The sequence below is a fragment of the Syngnathoides biaculeatus genome, chromosome 11 (assembly GCF_019802595.1).
Source record: "Syngnathoides biaculeatus isolate LvHL_M chromosome 11, ASM1980259v1, whole genome shotgun sequence".
NCBI lineage: Eukaryota > Metazoa > Chordata > Actinopteri > Syngnathiformes > Syngnathidae > Syngnathoides > Syngnathoides biaculeatus.
In genome coordinates this window covers 20,153,483-20,172,243 of record NC_084650.1, presented here as the reverse complement: position 1 = coordinate 20,172,243, position 18,761 = coordinate 20,153,483, and the positions used below count along the sequence as shown (strand labels likewise).

Below are 18,761 nucleotides of genomic sequence, written 5' to 3'. Positions count from 1 at the left end.
GGAAGTATGTTTCACCACAGGTGAGCATAGAGCGTTGATGGCCTTTATTTTATTTTTTTTATTAGATTCTGAAAACTCTTCGGGATAGCACAAAATGGAGCCTGATGTGGTCAGAGAAGTCCTTGTGTGGGTTAACCATCTGGACCAGAAACCCAAAGAGCTGACACCCACTTGTAAGCTAAATTCCTTCATAAAATTATATAAATGTCATGTAGTGTTTTTCTTGGCTGCACTATTTTAATTATGTGTATGTTGGACTTTTTGTTGTTGTTGTCCAACCTCTAAGTGCTACTATAGACTGTTTTCGACCACGTGACTACATCCGTGGCACTTGGCCATGTTGGATGGGTTCATTCTACTGACACACTGTTCACTCTAATGCTTTTGCATACAGACCAGAATTACACAAATGTTCGTACGAATGTTAAAAGTGACGCATGATGGTTTAAAAAAGACTTTGGAAAGTTATTGGTCCTCATTAGATGTTGTTTCAAGAAACCATTACGACAAGAAGTGTTCTTTGACCGGCAATATCGACCCGTATGCCTTGGAGGAACACAAATGGAGCACGCAAGGGTCGGCGTCGGTAACCTATCCAGACATTGTCCACTATCTCCTCTTCTCGACAAGCGCTTATACCGTAGACCAACTAAAGAATTACGAAGGTCTGGAGGCCTACAAGCAATTCATCAATGGCTGAATCCATTGCAAGCAACCTGTCTCTTCACACTGCTAAGGTTAGTGTACTGTACAATGCAATTTAAATATGTACCAAGTGGTTATAGTCAGCCTTGTGTTAAATTATGTTGATTATACCAACGAAAGAGGTGTAGATTATTATTTTCATTTTTGTTACCGAGAGGGAGAGAGATGGCGGTTCCACTGGGACGAGTCCCAAGTGGAGCTCACGCCTCTTTCTCCACTTCCACAGCTAGATTTTTAACTCAACTCACGAAACAGCTAGCGGTGCGGTAACTTGTTTTTGCAAACTTATTATAATAAAACAGAAAATACAGATTTTGGAGACATGCGTTGCATTCACACACACACGAGTATTGTGTGTGGCTGCTAGATCGGCTCTGCTAATCGGAGACAGCCACAGTTGTCGCCGTTTGGTTGCTAACTGCTCCGTTTTCTCGCACTAGTTCTTGATCACAGCTGGTAGTCGAAAGAAAGACGTTTTACAACGCCCGCTTGAGCGACCGATAATATACCAGTGCGCCTCCATTCGTATGCCTTTCTGAAATGATTCCTGCTTAGTTAAGTGTGTTTACGTGCATTCACCAAACTAAGATGGCGCCCGCGTTCCAAATCGAAAGGTGTGTGACGTCACTCGAAAACAGTCTTTAGCGCGCTAATGTGCCCAGGGCCTGCAAAATCACAACTCGCGAGGCCTCTTGAAAGGTAAAGATTTGGCATCTTTCCTCTCAAAGTGAAAGCGCGTCCCGGTTGGTTCATTTTACAGGTGACGCCAAAAAAAAAAAATCTCTGACAAGATGGGAAGAGCGCGCAACCCGACAGAAAGTAAGCGTCCGGCCTTTTCGTCACATTCCCTGCGCGCCGGGTGGCGTTCATGCCGGTGTGTACGTATCTGCTTTCTGTTTTGCCCTGTGGTCAGCGCGAGGAGTAACAGGTTTCTGTGGCCTTGAAAACTTTTATCAGAACGAAGACACAATTGCAGTGCTAGACGCTGCAAGGCAGACTAAATACACCCATGAGCTAAATGGCCCAGGTCCAAACATCGCTAATATTGATGTTTCCTGTAGACACCAAAGTGTTTAATCTGATGCTGTTTGGGCTTTTTTGAAACAATTCTTTCACTTAAGCGCGCGTGCACGTTAGCGGAGTTTGCCGAAAGCGCCTCGCCGCCCTTCGATGCCCCTCTCTGGGTTTGGGAGTAACTATTTTGTGGAAATATGCGGGTCACAGCAACCTGCGGTCGCCTTAGCAACTGCGAAGGAACGTGGAGTTGCCCTGGCAACAGATGAAACGAGGGGTTACCGTGACAAAAACACCACAGGAACTCATTTAGCGGGACCTCGCTGTCCTTTTTTTTCCCGACAGATCGCGGCAGACATGACGGGCACATCGTTTGTACGACGCGAGGGACGACGTTAACGCGGAGTCAAATGTTTGTCTTCATTTTTAATATGCTGGCCAGTGGAAACCCATCCATATAGTTCATAAAACAAATACTCACCGGATGCTTCATCAAGTAAATGGGAAATTCTGTACAACTATTTTATCACCATAATACAAATGAATTTAATAATTGTAAAGGGGGTCCAATATACAGATGTAATTAAAAACAACCTGTTAAAGAACGCATCAGTACAAATTTGTCTCCATATGAGTCATCCCGCCGACCCCTGCCAACATTCAGAGAGCTCCGTCACAAAATATGTCATTCAAAACAGAACTGCATGCGTTGACAACAGAAATATGAAAGCGGGTCAAACATGCACATGCAGCTGATTTGTTCCATGTTGTGACTGCCCTGTTTTAATGTAGCTTTACCACCTGCTCACTCCTGGGGGAACGAGCGTACAGGAAGTTGGTTGTTCTGAGAAATCACTCCGCCTTTGATTAAGAACGCGGACGCAACGTGCTTTCCTACTCGAAAAAGAGCTCTGCTTGGGTGGTACAGCTGCACAGATTTAAAAAAAAAAAAAAAAGTAGACACCAGACCAAAAAGTTAAGGTTTGATTCAGAGATATTGGGGATGGTAAGATTTTACCAAAAAAAAAAAAAAAACCATTGTACATTTTAGTACAAAAGACATTTATTTCCATATCATTGTATTAAAACTTACAACACAATTTAAAGCAAGTCAGTCTGGCTGTCCCCCCCATGTGGGTTGGTGGTCACATTAAAAACATTAAAACAACACTATTTAATTTAATGTAGCCATGAAACCTATTGTATTTTTTTTTTTTTGGCACTGATTACAATTGACAACCACAGAAGCATGCATGCAGTGAATTGAAAAAACAAAACAAAATTACAGTACATTATCTAAGGCAGGGGTGTCAAACTCATTTTTCTCACGGGCCACATTGTAGTTCTGGTTTCTCTCAGAGGGCTGTTACGACTGTGAAATAAAAATATTGAATCATCTCATATTTACATCATCAATTTATGAACTAGTTTTGGAATAAGAAACCAAGTGTAATGGTGTTTTTTTTTTCAACTATTCACGTTTGGTATCACAAAAATTCTTGTAAGATCTCAACTTTACCATTTATGACACACAATTTGAAATTTTGGTCCCGATTTTGACAAGAATCATGGAAATTGACGCTGTAGATTTTGGCTTCGCGGGCCACATAAAATTATGTGGCGGGCCGGATCTGGCCCCCGGGCCTTGGGTTTGACACCTGTGAGGCAATAATCATGATGAATACAAATGACCTTTGTTATTGCAAGAACACAAATGAGGGATAATAAATCAAATGAGGAAGCCAAACAGTTACATATTAAAACAGCAAAAAGCACAGATAGGAGGAATACACAACGTACTGTAGATACAACCCAACCCTGGCTCAACGGTAGACCGATATCTAATAAGTACAGTACGAGTAATACATATAGTCAAAGTGTACGGGAGTCTTCCAAATGCGTAGATCTTTCATTTTTGTGCGTATGATTGATTCAGGATCAGCACGCCGGGCCAGTTTGCGGTAAAGAGAGCGAAGACTCTACTCGTCCGGCTTCCTCTTGGGCTTCTTCGGGTTGCGTGAGCGGCTTTTGGCCTTGCAGAGGGGACAGATGGGAGCGTTGCGGTGAATCTGCTGGTGGCACGACAGGCAAGCCTGGAGTCAGAATAAAGGAGACAGTGTTTAGTTTGAAGAACGCAGACGTCTGAAAATGGCAGTCAAATTGCAAAACGACACCATTACAGTCAGGCTCCCATGTAAAAAGCTTCACAGAGAGGTTTGAGGTTCAGTGCAGGTTCGCGCAATTATGTGGTAACCAAAACAACAGCGCAAAACAACACTGGTAGGACTTTTAAAGAGTTATGGATACTGGGGGCCCGGTATTCAAATGGCCCGGCGCCATGGGGTGTCCGACATGTTGACATCCACCCGTGCACATCAAAGACAGCAGAGGCATAAGGCCACTGATCCTCCAAAAACTTTATCTAAATGCTAATGCCTGCGTAATATCACCTTCCATAACTGTTTTTTTCAAAGGTGAGCGACGCAATCAATTCAGAAACGGATCACAGCCTATCCCAGCTATTTTCGGTATGGTGTACAACACATGGAAATAATTTTAGTAATCCTATTTGCTCTAAAAACGTTTTGTGTGATTTCATGTCAGACATTTAAGGAAAAAAAATTGAATGTGTCTTTTTATAGTCAGGTGTGTTAAGACTGTATGTCGACTGGTATGGGAAATAATATCTGCTTCTGTTGTTGATGTCGCTTGCTCAGGCCGCTGTTGGGTGAAACAATTTCAATTCAATTCCAAACAAATGAGAAAATTCCCAATCTATCACAATCCCTAAGGCATGTCCGATACTAAAGTCAAATATACACCAATGAATGTTTTTTTTTTTTTTGTAACTTTACTAATAAGAACTGCATGGACAAGCACTTGTTTGACACGTACAAATTACCTGCTGGCCTGGGATGAATGATTCATTCTTAATTAATTCTTGTTGTTACTAATTTCGTCCAGGCTCATTTGATTAAAGATCAATTTGTTGTTGTCCATATTAGAAACTTTAAGTGACAACATTTGTCACTGTTGTATGATGTACCCATAGTTTTAATTATTTACATTTTGGCTTTTTAATAAATAGTACGACCTCCTGAAATGCAGCAAATCACAGTGAGTTCTTTTGTTAAGCAGAACGACACAAGCCAATTAGCTCTAATTGAGAGTTCGGGATGATAAAACCAGTCTTAAGAACCTGGGCTGGGACAATTTGTGAATTGAAATGAATTGCAAAAGCAAAACATACCAATGTAGGATCATTTTTAAAACCAGTTCTTTTCATTTCCTTTTCTTACATTTTCATCCAATCCAGTACTATATTTGTTGAGGGACTGCAACAGATTAACATCATTTCAATCGCGACTATTGTTTTACGATACCGTAATTCCCGGCCTACAGAGCGCACCCGGTTATAAGCCTCACTGGGTACATTTGTAAAGGAAATACCATTTGGTACATACATACGCCGCAGCTGTGTAAAAGGTGCAAGTGCCCACATTGAAACCCTCATTGATATAACGAGATATTTACAAAGAAAAACGGTACACAGAGAGTTTAACGCTAGCGCTGCTGCACTAACGCTAGCGCCGCGCTACCGCTAATACAAATGCTAACGCTAGCGCCGCGCTAATGCTAACACTGTGCTAACAGGGCCGGTTAAAAAGAACATACCGATAAAAATCACTCAGACACAGCAGTAACACGCTAGTGCAGTCCTAACAGGGCCGGACCGGTAAAAGTCACTTCCTCGGCACATATATTCCACATATCCTTTTCCGCTCGAGTGCCTCCTTGCGGCCGTTAGAAAAAAATGCACAAATTAGCCGCATCACCACATAAACCGCAGGGTTGAAAGCGTGTGAAAAAAGTTGCGGCTTACAGGCCGGAAATTACGGTACTAGTAAAATATAAGTCTTGCTACCACTCTACAGTATTTGAAATTAAAAGCATATACCCTAACATCCTCTGTTATTGCTCGATTACAATGTACCTTCATGGGCGGTGGTTGTTGCCTGAAGGTGGCAGTCTGGCGGGCGTCTTGTTTGCGGGACACCTGAAGTTGCTGTGCCGCTGCCGCCGCGGCAGCAAGGGATTCTGGGATGGCCGGTTCATGGGGCTCCTTTTGCCACTCCGCCTTTTGTTTCTCAAAGTAACTATCAAAGTGCAAAGACAAGACAGACACAATAGGTTTGGCTGTGAGTCCCATTTGCAGGATCTTGCAGACGTCATCCCATCCCACATCAAGACCACCGATACAAAGAAAACAAGCCCCCCCTCCCTCCCCTGTTTTAATGTACAACTCCGGACCAAAGTACAGTCATAGTGAGTGTTTGTCTGAGTGTCTTTGTGCAGAGGCAGCGAGGGCTAGGAAGGAAAAAAAAATAAAGACAAATTCTGCCCTGGTTTTATGTCTGACTGCCGCACCCCCCCCCCCCCACACACACAACAAAAAATATATCCTATTTCGTAACGCTCTCATATTTCTCAAAGAATAGCTTTGTTACGGAGTACAATTCACCGCAAAACAAGTCTAATGGTTCGGCTTTCCTGTAACCACATCCATCGACGTACTATTAACACAACCCATCTTAATAGTTCATGTTCAATGCATGTTCATTAAACATGTGTAAATTTATATTTCGAGCTGATTTTCTTTGAGCGAGAGCCCATTTCACGTGGAAGTGTCACTCCCTCTAAGAGAGTATTTGAAAATGTTCTTCACACCCAACAGGCATATGAGGTGCGATTTCATTTGCTTGAATGTTGCTCTATCACACCTTCAAATACAATTTCAGTCGGCACTTATTACTTAAAAAAAAAAAAAAAAAAAAAGAAAATGATTGCAGAATTATTTTTTTCTAGCAGTAAGATGCACTACTGAGGAGTCTTACAGCATCGTGGCACCTGGCACAGAATAAGGGTAACGGTCAGAACCCCAGTCACAAATGGTCAACAGCCCGATCAATTATCACAGATTTAGCCGACAGCGTCTCAATTACATCTCTGCAGGAGGTGTTTCGTTGAAATGTTCCTAATGAAGCCAATCAACAACCAGAATCTTGAGCTAAACGGTTGAACTGCACCATGCAATAACCACCAGACAGACATCCATTGTATGACACGACTGGTCCAGACAGCATCGATCAGCTCAACACAACTGCGCCGTAGGAACAGAAAGATTCTCTCACCCCTTGACTGCGAGCCCCCACACTGATAGGAAGTGAATACAATAAGTTTACTTGGGCAAACCGGCTCAGCAAGCAGGCTTCGAACCTCGGCATGACTTCAACCATAGTCACGTACGGGAATGTCATCCACCCTGCCTGACCTCGTTCGGGCCATGGGTGAACTCGCCTTTGGGCGAGAGATGTGACGCACCCTGGACTGGTCGCCACCCAATCGCAAGACGCGTATACACAACTCAGCATTCAATTAAATGAAGTGCGCAAAAGCGGATCTGAAAAATTAATTGTTGTACTAGCTCTGCTTTTTTTCTTTTTTTTTTGAAGAAAATGATTAAAACCCATTCGTGGGCAGCATTCCATTTTTGGGACATCATGATTTTCACGCATTATTTCCTCCATTTTTTCCCTTGAGAAATATAACCTTTAATGGGCAAGGTCCTATTTTTGGGACGATCTACTAAGAAAACACAAGTACCATCTCGCGGGGAGCGTCCCATCTTTGGGACGAGATTATAAATAAACAAAAAAGAAGTGTTATTTCCTTGATTAGGAGACTTTTATCTCAATAAGGCAAAAAAATTGCCACCCTGCCCATGAATGGGTTAAGTATGGAAACAATCTTAAAATATACAGTAAGGCCCTTTGTAATACCGGAGTATGGAAGTAGATTAGTGCCACCAGGATTTGAATTTGAAATGATAAGTGATCACATTTTCAATAGTTGTATTTCAGTGTAACTTTTCAATGTTAACAATTCAACTGGCTACAATTCGCTGTCTGAAATTCACCGTCTGTGCCACCAGGCAGGGTTACTTCAGGTCAGAACCGAACACTCAGCCAATCCAGTTACGCTTTCTTAGTGTGTGACGTCACGAGACAAAGTAAGCGTAGCTGCGATTGGCTGGGTGTTCTGCCTCGTGCCACAGATAGTGAATTTTAGACCGTGACTTGTAATATGATCACTTTAAATTTCAAATTCAAATCATATTTCACTTTACATTTCAAATTCAAATCCTGGTGGCACTAATCTATTTCCATACCGGAGTACCCTTTTATCATCTTTAAAATTAGTTCTGATCAGCGCGGTTGCCATGTGAGCAAAATGCCACAGGGCTCCTTAGTATGACTTTCAGCAGCGATGATTTTGTGACATTTTTTGACAGTAACATTGTCCCTGTGAGAGCCAAAATTAACCTCCAACTGGCATCAATTTTCTCAAGCGCACTGTGTCCTTGGAGGACGTAATAGGGACTATTCCATACTCGGTTTTGCCTGGTCACTTCCTCAGAGCTGGCTTTTTACACTCATCCATCCATCCATTTTCTTTTGCCGCTTATCCTCACAAGGGTCGCATGGAGTGCTGGAGCCTGGTTCCCTGCCAATCTCAGGGCACATAGAGACAAACAGCTACACTCACAATCACACCTAGGGGCAATTTAGAGTGTCCAATTACAATTGCATGGTTTTGGGATGTGGGAGGAAGAAAACCCACACAGGCACGGGGAGAACATGCACACTCCACACAGGCAGGGCCGGGATCGGACCAAGGTCCTCAGAATTGTGAGGCCAACACTTTTACCTGCTGATTCACCGTGCCGCCTTTTTACAGTCATCTCTCGTTCAATTTTTACCTTCCTTACGTCTTTGTTACCGTAATTTCCAGCCTACAAGCCGCGACTTTTTTCACACGCTTTCAACCCTGCGGCTTATGCGGAGCTACAGGGCTAGCGTTAGCGCCACGCTAGCGGTAAACTCTTTCTGTGCTCCGAGGCTTATAACCAGGTGCGCTATTTAGGCCAAGGATTACGGTACATCAAATTCTTACTCGTCTATCTATGATCTACCACTGGTTTGCGCTACTGTACTTGAACCTCTTTTGAAAGGCTGTGCACTCCATTTAATGTGACTGCAATCAAACGTCTTCTTCAAAAAGCAACTTTTTATCAGATCCAGATTTCCAATCTTCCTTCCTCCAGTTCCAACAAAACAGGGAGGCACTGAGACAAGCCTCGTAAAAGTAATTTATGACCGCCTTGTTTTTTCACAAAAAAGGTCTTATTTCTGCGGTGCCCTTGTTAGATCTCAGTACAGCCTTTGAAATAATTGGCCACCTGAAGGAACTGTCTTAAATTGGTTTAAATTCTACTTGTCAGATCACTTACATATTTTACAGTGAAGAAAATAAGTATTTGAACACCCTGCTATATTGCAAGTTCTCCCACTTAGAAGTCATGCATGGGTCTGAAATTTTCATCGTAAATGCATGTCCACTGTGAGAAAGGTAATCTAAGAAAAATCCAGAAATCCCAATGTATGATTTTTTTTTTTTTATGATTTATTTGTGTGATACAGCTGCAAATAAGTATTTGTACACCTGACAAAAACAATGTTCATATTTGGTACAGGAGCCTTTGCTTGCAATTACAGAGGTCAAACGTTTCCAGTCGTTGTTCACATTTGCACAGACCGCAGGAGGCATTATGGCCCACTTCTCCACACAGATCTTCTCAAGATCAGACAGGTATCTGGGCTGTCGCTGAGAAACACGGAGTTTCATCTCCCTCCAAAGATTTTCTATTGGGTTTATGGGTCTGGAGACTGGCTAGGCCACGCCAGAACCTTGATGTGCTTCTTACGAAGCCACTCCTTGGTTTTCCTGGATGTGTGCTTCGGGTCATGTTGAAAGACCCAGCCACGACCCATCTTCAATGCTCTGACTGTGGGAAAAGGGTTGTTCCCCAAAATCTCACAATATATGGCCGCGGTCATCCTCTCCTTAATACAGTGCAGTCGTCCTGTCCCATGTGCAGAAAAACACCCCTAAAGCATGATGCTACCACCCCCATGCTTCACAGTAGGGATGGTGTTCTTGGGATGGAACTTCATCTTCCCCCAAACACGGTTAGTGGAATTATGACCAAAAAGTTCAATTTTGGTCTCGTCTGACCACAAAACCTTCTCCCATGACTCCTCTGTGTCATCCAAATGATCATTGGCAAACTTAAGACGGGCCTTGACATGTGCTGGTTTAAGCAGGGGAACCTTCCGTGCCATGCATGATTTCAAACCATGACATCTTAGTGTATTACCAATAGTCACCTTGGAAACCGTGGTCCCACCTTTTTTCAGGTCATTGACCAAGTGCTGTCGTGTAGTATTGGGCTGATTCCTCACCTTTCTAAGGATCACTGAGACCCCACGAGGCGACATCTTGCATGGGGCTCCACTCCAATTGAGATTGACCATCATGTTTAGCGTCTTCCATTTTCCAATGATTGCTCCAACAGCGGACCTTTTTTCACCAAGCTGCTTGGCAATTTCTCCGTAGCCCTTTGCAGCCGTGTGGAGTTGTAATATTTTGTCTCTGGTGTCTTTGGACAGTTCTTTGGTCTTGGCCAAATTTGAGTCTTACTGATTGTATGGGGTGAACAGGCGTCTTTATGCAGCTGACGACCTCACACAGGTGCATCTAATTCAGGACAATACAAAGAGTTTAGGTGAACTTTTAAAGGCAGACTAAAAGGTCTTTGAGGGTCAGAATTCTAGCTGATAGACAGGTGTTCAAATACATTTTTGCAGTTGTATCACAAAAATAAATCCTTAAAAAAATCATGCATTGTGATTTCTGGATTTTATCTCTCACAGTGGACATGCACCTACAATGGAAATTTCAGACCCCTGGGAGAACTTGCAATATAGCAGGGTGTTCAAATATTTATTTTCTTCACTGTAAATACTCAATTGTGTGCTACAGGAGCTTAACCCTGTACTGTGTACTGTACGTGAAACATGTTGGGGGGGGAAAAAAAAAACATTTACGTTTGTTGTTATGCAGAGAACATGGAACTCCAAATGAACCCAATCAGTTCTCCAAACTTCATCAATCCAGAAAGAATTAGAAAACTGGCTATTTCGATCCATCTTCTATACCACTTATCCTCACTAGTCCCAGAGGACTTTGAGAGAAGCGTAGCACACACTGAAACGGTCGCCGACCAATTGGAGGGCACACATCAGCAACCATTAACACTCACTTCTTTCTCGGAAGAAACATGTAAGGAATGTGGTAGAAAACTGAAGTACCAAAAGAATATCCATGCAAGCATGAGTAGACCATGCAAAGTCCATTCAGGAAGGCCAAAGCTTGGATTTGAACCTCAGACAGTAAAGCAGATGTGTGAACCTCTCACTGACTTCATACCCTGACAAGCAATTTCTCACGACTGAATTCAGATAAACTTGGAAAAAATAGTCCTTGGCTCCAAGGATCTTAGAAGAAAAGCTCTGGGAAAGGTTTGCTTTGCGCTCAGGACAGCAAAGTAACTTGGCATCACTGAACATCAGGATTTATCATTTAGCCCCCACATACAAAAAGGTATATAAATATATATATATATATATATATGTGTGTGTGTGTATGTGTGTGTGTGGTGTGTGTGTGTATGTATATAATTAAAAAAAACAACAGAAGTGCCACCATTTTTTGCGATATTTGAAAAAGGCCAGCAGCACAGTTAACGACTGTTAACAGTTCTGAGGACTTGGGTTCAAATCTGGCCTCCCCTGTTCCCCCCAGGCCTACGTGGGTTTTCTATGGGAACTCAAACATGCATGGTAATATTTTTTAATCATTTCCATAGAATCATTCAATAAGGTTTAAGACAAATGGCAATCCCTTATTATTAGAGGGTTTCTCAGTAAACCGTTCAATACCAGAAAATGAAGTACTGTATAGACATATGTCATTACTGTGTCGTTATGTCAGAACTAGGACTGTACTGATTCAACTTTTTTACTTTTGATCCGAGACTGAAATACAGCCTTGAGTTTTGGCCGATATCAGTAATCATCGTATATGCTTTACTTATTTTGTAGTGTGGAATGTTAGAAAAGGGCTGATCAGGTGATATTACTCATGCATCAATCAAACTGAACGGTGATGTGCAATCCTGGAATGACAAAATTTGACGTTTGTTATTAACTAATGAGTTACATAAATGAATTGAATTATTAAAATGTACTGCATCCCCCAAAAATAAGTTCCATAAAACAATAAATACTGAATACATTTAAATTGCATCACAACCAGAGCTCCACTTAAACATAAGCGTAGCTGACATTTGAATCGATTAAATAAAAAATAAATGGGAAAACAATGAAAATCAATAAATAATAAATACAAGTTGTACTTTTAAAGTGCAAAATAAATTTCAATTGTGTTTGTTTGTTTTTTTATGTTGTCAGTGTTTAGTATTTCCTATTTCCACATGTGCTGCAATACACTTGAACTCCCTGATGCAGCTGGGTTGAGTTTTATTGGCAATGTCGTAACAGAATGGAATCACTTAGTGAGGCTCGAGGTCCTGAGCTGTCTTTGTGCGGCCTCATTGTTTGGATCGCGGTTCCTGCTGTGCACGTCTTGACCTCTGAGGGGCAGTGTGGGTCACACAATGAGATACACACTTGCAGGAGCAAAGAAAGTAGAAATCACGATCAATTATTATTTTAACTGTTTTCTCCACAGAGTTTGAAGAATATATGCAATTGTTATATGACCTGGTTGTCATGTTTATACAGTTTTTAAGCGCTAATATTCATTATTTGAGAGCTATAAATGCTGTGACTTGAATGCTAATTTTCATTTTTCATTCAGTGTGTTAGCATTGAGCCAGCGATTTTTGTGAACATAAACGAAGCCTGTGATGCAATTAAACATTCAGTAGGTGGAATTATTTCATGATGCGAGTTGAGATTTAGTGGCCTTCAACGGAACTGTTTTCTCCACAGAGTTTGAAGAATATATGCAATTGTTATGTGACCTGGTTGTCATGTTTATACAGTTTTTAAGCACTAATATTCATTATTTGAGAGCTATAAATGCTGTGACTTCAATGCTAATTTTCATTTTTCATTCAGTGTGTTAGCATTGAGCCAGCGATTTTTGTGAACATAAACGAAGCCTGTGATGCAATTAAACATTCAGTAGGTGGAATTATTTCGTGATGCGAGTTGAGATTTAGTGGCCTTCAACGGAAATGTCAATAAACTCGAAGCAAGCAACATTTCACGCCTTGCTTGCTACGATTCAGATCTAGTCCGATCCAATGTGAAAACACTTTTTCTGACGTCTGGACGATTTTGATCCAAAAGTTCAGATCCGGACACCCCTAGTCAAGTCTTCCTTTTTATTCCTGTAATCAAAAACCGTCTCGCTAGTGCTAATGTAAACTAGAATTGTCTAGGAGGGCGCAGGTGTGTGTGTGTGTGTGTGTGTGTGTGTGTGTGCGTTTTCTACTGACTCCAAGGAAAGTTTCTCCTCTTCTTCATTGAGGTGAGGGAGTCTGTGCAGTCCCAAAGTCATCCTCAGAGCATCAACGTGCTCCTTCAGAGGCTTGTACTCGTCATGCAGGCGGCGGGTTGTTTCGAGCAGCTTGTTCAGGTCATTTTCAGACTGCTTGATTGTGCTTTCCATCTGCGGGGAAAAACAAAAACACATCTAAAATGCCTAACTGTATATTTGAACATTTTCATCTGAATACGCCACAATAAACCCGTGCATCTAAATTATGTGTGCAAAACAATTTGATTTCTTGCATATTTGTATATAAAGGTTATTACAGATTCTCTTTCCACATGCTGTAATGGGGATAATAACGGTGCTGGTCTATAATTGTAGTACACCCTCACCACATTGATATCTGCATGGATGAGGCGGAGCTCTTCGACATGTGCCATCTTCTCCTGCAGGAGGAGATCCATCTCTTGCTTGTACTCCTTCAGATGCTTCTCCTCAGACTCCAAAGCCTCAAACTCGATCTTCAGACGAGACTTGATCTTTTGCATTTGGATTGTTTTGTTCCTGCCGGCGCAAGAAGAGTACAATTAGCTCATCTGATTCACAGTAGAAAATCAATGAAGGGTAGCCGGTAAGCAACACCAACTAAGGCAGGGATGCTCAACACGTGGATCAGGGCTTGAAAGTGGGAATAAGGCCAAATGAAAAAGTCCATGTGAGACAGTTGAATGTACAGATAGCAAGGTTGCAGCATGTGCCTAAGTGTGTGCTGGAAATTATTTATTTATGCCGGGTAAACCCTCTGAGATACAATATTTATAATGTGATTGACATCATTGGCAACCGTTTGACATTTTTGGCACACCCCTTTACAAGAGAAATGAAAGGGGGAGGTCATGATATAATTGACATCATTGGCAATTGTTTGACATCTCTTAGCTCACACCTTTAGTTGAAATATGAGGGAGGGGGATGTGATTGACATCATTGGCAATTGTTTGACATGTCTAGGGTCGTGGCTTCAGTAGAGATAGTCTCTGATAAGTTATTCATATTACAGCACGACACGTTTTAAAACAATAAATGTGTAATAATGTGACCTGAAAAGAATGATTTTTTTTTTTTTTTCCCAAAAGATCATTTCAGGAATAGTCTACTGTCGGGTCATACAGACAGTTATAACATTGCAAGCATCAGCCTGAAAACTTCCTCTGTTCAAATTTTGTTAATTTCTTTTTTATAGATGCTACTGGTCAGTCCGGACATTGGTATGTATTTCAATTTGTTATTGTTATTATTTTTTTTTTTTACAAATTACTGCCTCATATAGTGTATAGTGTTGCACATGGCTTTCTGTCTTGGACGATGCAATGTTAATGGCTCAACAGACATGGCGAACGTCTGGTTTCCTGAAAATGTGATGCTTTTGGAGATGCAAAGTTTCTATTGGACGCCAGCAATGTATGACAAAAAGTGGTATTTTTGAAAACTGAAAACGCTAGCTTCAAGTCTAATAGTTTAATTATTGTTCAAGTGACCATAAAAAGAGGTTTGATGACAAAAAAATGGCATTTTTTAATAACACATGGCACTTTGAAGTTTTTTAACAGATTTTTAGCAAGAGCACTGAAATTGAAAGAATTTGCTTTTGCAGGCCACATAAATTTAATTGGTAAACCAGATTGGGCCCCCAGGCATTGAGTTTGACACCTGAGGTTTCGTGTGTGGAAGTCATCTTCTAGAATGGACTCAACAAGACTTTTTGTAACTCCTTGTCAAGCAGATTCTAGCTTCAGCTCTGATTCTCCTGTCAGTCTACTAGGCCACCTCACAATTTAATTGGGAGAATTTTAAAGGATAGATTTTTGAACCATGACACCAGATTATAACAGATTCAATGAAACATAGCTAGCAGTTTGCTGTCAATGCGCAAAGACGACAGTTCCAATATTCTCAGACAATGTAAACGCTGTTTCCCTTTCTTGTACATAACTTCAGTTTTCCTTGAAATTTAGTTTGTCAAAAATTCTCCCAAAGTATTTATAATTTTCCACACAGTCCACCGCCATTGTTCAAATGAATGACGTACCAGTGGTAGAGGCTAGTTGAGCTAAACGTGTTTTTTTTAAGTCCTTAATGTATATTACACTATACTGGCTGTTTGTTGTTATACTCGAGTGGCTCCAACTACCAGAGATAAATTCCTTGTGTGTTTTGTAACATACAGTACTTGGCCGATAAAACTAATTCTGAAATTGCTTATGAGGGAGACCAACAGCAGGCAGTAATTTGTTTCAACAAGTACGGTCAGTTAATTCAAATAGATGAAATATAGAATTCAGACATATTGTAGTTGTGAATCTTGAGGGGCAAAGCATTCATACATTCTACATTACATAACATATAGAACCACATAACACGTGCCAGCACACAATGAGACATTCAGAGTGAGCAAACTGCTGCACAACTTGAGCTGGGGTGGTGGGGATGATGCCTTGCTCAAGGGCACCTCAAAAGTAGCCAGCAGGCAGACTAACAACATTCCAATGACTACAGTCGTTGCCATTTTTGTCCATCGCTTGATTAAAAACCCGTGTTCTCTGAACTCCTAAGACCTGATACAACACTGACTGGGCTACTGTCATGCCAAATCCTTTGAAAATAAAAAAGAGGAAGTGTCTCAATTTGATTTTTGTTGATCAGGTCGGTTAAGTAAATCGAAAAATTTTGATGAGATCTTCACCCTTGCGGATTGTAATTGAGGATAGCCTACTTGCTGATCATGAAGTACAAAAACTTACTGGGCACAACTTTGGGTTCACCAGCACGTGGATCGGTCATACCCATATCCCTTTATTATACAATAATAAAATTATTGCAATTTGTATCTTTGGCATCTTTAGCTTGGTATTACACAGTCGTTAAAAAAATGCTGGAGGTACATGTGTCGTGATATAGTGTCGTGTATATATTGACATTGCCTGCAAATATTCATATATATATAAAAGAGTAATAATGATTATAGCGCAGCCATCAGCAAGGCCAGCTGCGAATGTGCAGTTACATCATGACAGACTGCTGCTGGCTAATGAGCTAGCTCGAGCACAGCACTGCTTCGCATCCCACATCTGGAATTTTACACATCGAGAATATTGACAAACGTCAGCTATAGTCTGTGTGCGACTATGTAATGACCTCAAGACGTGTTAAAAATAACAAAGGCTAGCTTGGTCCGTTTAGCGAAGTGGTAGCAATGCTAGTCACGGTTAGCTAACAGGATAACAAAGCAGGCAAAAGGGGGTTTGGGGTGGGGGGGGGTCGTTTGGCTGCTTAGTGTTGCATTCGCTGACCTCTCTCAAACATCAGGTTGATGAATGTTTTACGTTTTCGATCCTTACCGTACTTCCAGGATGTTTTCTAACTTGCACATGATTTCCTGTTCGTCCGTCATGCTGAAGGAATACCTTTGAATCGTCGCCCAGATGGTGCCGCCGTGTTGCCCGGTGGTCTCCTCTTGGGATTATTAAAAAAAAAAAAAAAAAAAAAAAAACACGGGGGAAAAAAAAAGTACAAGACCGCGCACGCGAGTGCGCTTGCTCAAAGTGAGGTTGTGGATGAAGGGTTCAGTAAGTAGTCTGCACCGACGTAAATACTTTGCTCTCACTTCGCCAAATAAATGTCTATATTCACAAATAAACACAAGTAAGTAATATTTTTAAAAATCACACTCTGAACTGGAAGTACAAATACTTAAACAAAAGACAAGTGAAAGAAAAAGCACCGTAATACTTTTATTAAATTAATTTATTTAAATTTCAATAGTGCAGTCTGAAATGTATCTATTTGTGTATAAAAATTCGTTTGTACTCCAATTATACACAGTACCTTTGTTGATAACATTAAAAAAAAAAAACTAAATGTTTGCTAGTGGGGAGAACGATGGACAACAGTTTAGCAGATCTACATCAAATTTTTCAGGACCTGGGTTCAAATCCAGCCTCGCCTGTGTGGTTTTTGCATGTTTTCGTTGTGCCTGTGTAGGTTTTCCACCCACATCCACAAAATATTAATGCCCGGTTAACTGAAGACTCTAAATTGCACATAGTGGTGAATCTGAGTACTAATAGTTGTATGTTTATAGGTGCCCTACGATTGGCTGGCGACCAGTTCAGGGTGTACCCGCCTCCCGCCCAAAGTCGCCGAAGGTAGGCGCACCACATCAGCAACCTTAGTAAGGATAAGCACAAAGGAAAATGGATGTATGAGTGGATGTTTCCTGGCAAGTGTTGGGATGCTACCAAAACTACATTCACATAGCTTTGCTGATGTTGTGAATTTACTAACATCCAGAAATCCTTTTTCCATACCACTTATCCACACTACAGTCTTGGCTGTTCTGGCGCCTACAGTATATCATCTAACTGGGTGAGAAGCTGGGTACTCGCTGAACCAATTGCAGAGCATATTTAGAAACAAAAACAACCATTTGCACTTATTTGCATAGATTTTTAATGCTTGCATAGAATTTGTTAATGAGCTGCTACTCCATCACAACGGATGAGGCAATTGAGGCGACTGACTTTGCATACGTTAAACTTTGCAGTCACTTGTATGTGATTAATTTGCTGCAATTATTGTAGTGACATTGTCGCTAAAGTCAAATCACTTTTAGACTTTGAAAAGTCTGTTCTTGATGGTGAGATATGGACGTTGCAAAATGACATTGAGATCAAAGCCAGATTAACATTCACTCAATCTAGAAAGCATGTTATGTTCAGGAAACAACAAGTGGACTACAGCAGAAGTATCCCAATCTTAGGTGATGTGCCTTGAACCTGACAGCTCCTTTGGGGTCAATTTATATCTTTGAGTCTCCTCTTTCACCTTTCAAAATCATCAAGTCTAAATAGAGATCAAGAATGACTGATGACCACCTTACAGCCTGCCTACCCCTTACAACTATCCCCGACACATCTGACTAAGAGAGTTCCTTTTTCCACTACCAGGTCCCCTACTCGGATAGAAAGTGATTACCTTTTTTTCCAACTCTGAGATCTACCTATTTTGTGTCTGGTTTGTTCTTCTGTCTGATATGAATTAATGTCAGTTATGTTTATTGCTCATCATGCGTGTGTGGGTGGGATCAAAGACTCTAGATTTGTTTGACAGCGCACTATGCAAACTTGCAACTGTATGTGTCACGTCCCATCGGAAACGAGAGTAGGACCCAAATGCAGGAACTTGGAAGACGCAAGGTAGTTCAAGAAGAGACACGTTTATTTTATGCAGAGTTAGGGGATCGAGCAGGCAGTCCGGTGGAGCAGCGGTAGTTCGGACGTCGGGCGAAGAGAGCAGATGAGCGGATAGGCAGGAGTCGGTACACGGGAGAACAATCAACGCAGGCAGAAGTATCAAAGGAGTCAGGCTTACAAGGTTGGTCGGAGAACGGACGAAGGTCGGTACACACAGGTTCAATCAGGGACACCGGAGCACACGAAGTGGACATGAAGATCATACGAACTGGCCCCGGCCAGTTGTCATCGCGGTCATATAAATCC

General features: G+C 41.4%; 3 protein-coding genes across 16 annotated transcripts in view; 2 read left to right on the top strand and 1 right to left on the bottom strand.

Moving 5' to 3' along the window:
- Positions 1–166, top strand: part of LOC133509186 (rho guanine nucleotide exchange factor 9) — a 66,046-nt gene extending 65,880 nt beyond the window's left edge. Inside the window, exon 15 of the mRNA XM_061835955.1 lies at positions 66–166. Coding sequence (XP_061691939.1) covers positions 66–88 — 23 coding nt within the window. The 3' untranslated portion in view covers positions 89–166. The remainder of the gene's footprint in view (positions 1–65) is intronic.
- LOC133509188 (moesin-like) overlaps positions 1–18,761 on the top strand; it is a 37,654-nt gene that overhangs the window by 162 nt on the left and 18,731 nt on the right. For 2 of the 14 annotated variants that reach the window (XM_061835970.1, XM_061835968.1), the window contains exons 1-2: positions 16,705–17,240; positions 17,345–17,408. In XM_061835970.1, the coding sequence (XP_061691954.1) occupies positions 17,143–17,240; positions 17,345–17,408 (162 nt within the window). In that variant the 5' untranslated portion in view covers positions 16,705–17,142. Of the gene's footprint in view, positions 1–65; positions 174–14,446; positions 14,472–15,503; positions 16,379–16,508; positions 16,570–16,704; positions 17,241–17,344; positions 17,409–17,437; positions 17,629–18,761 lie in introns of those variants that run through there. The other 12 variants (XM_061835982.1, XM_061835977.1, XM_061835967.1 and 9 more) reach the window with 11 other exon arrangements.
- zc4h2 (zinc finger, C4H2 domain containing) lies at positions 2,759–16,691 on the bottom strand. Its single transcript, XM_061835985.1, has 5 exons — positions 16,602–16,691; positions 13,596–13,767; positions 13,208–13,380; positions 5,714–5,876; positions 2,759–3,812 (listed from the first exon to the last, which is right to left on the bottom strand). Exons 1-5 carry the CDS (start codon positions 16,652–16,654, stop codon positions 3,699–3,701), a joined length of 675 nt encoding a protein of 224 aa, XP_061691969.1. The 5' UTR covers positions 16,655–16,691; the 3' UTR covers positions 2,759–3,698.

Coding starts and splice junctions, on each gene's coding strand:
- zc4h2 (XM_061835985.1), bottom strand. CDS start 16,654: ATGACGGACGAACAGGAAATCATGTGCAAGTTAGAAAACATCCTGGAA. Junction 13,381..13,595: donor TCCATGCAGATATCAATGTG/GTGAGGGTGTAC, acceptor TTTTCCCCGCAG/ATGGAAAGCACAATCAAGCA. Junction 3,813..5,713: donor AACAACCACCGCCCATGAAG/GTACATTGTAAT, acceptor TTCTGACTCCAG/GCTTGCCTGTCGTGCCACCA.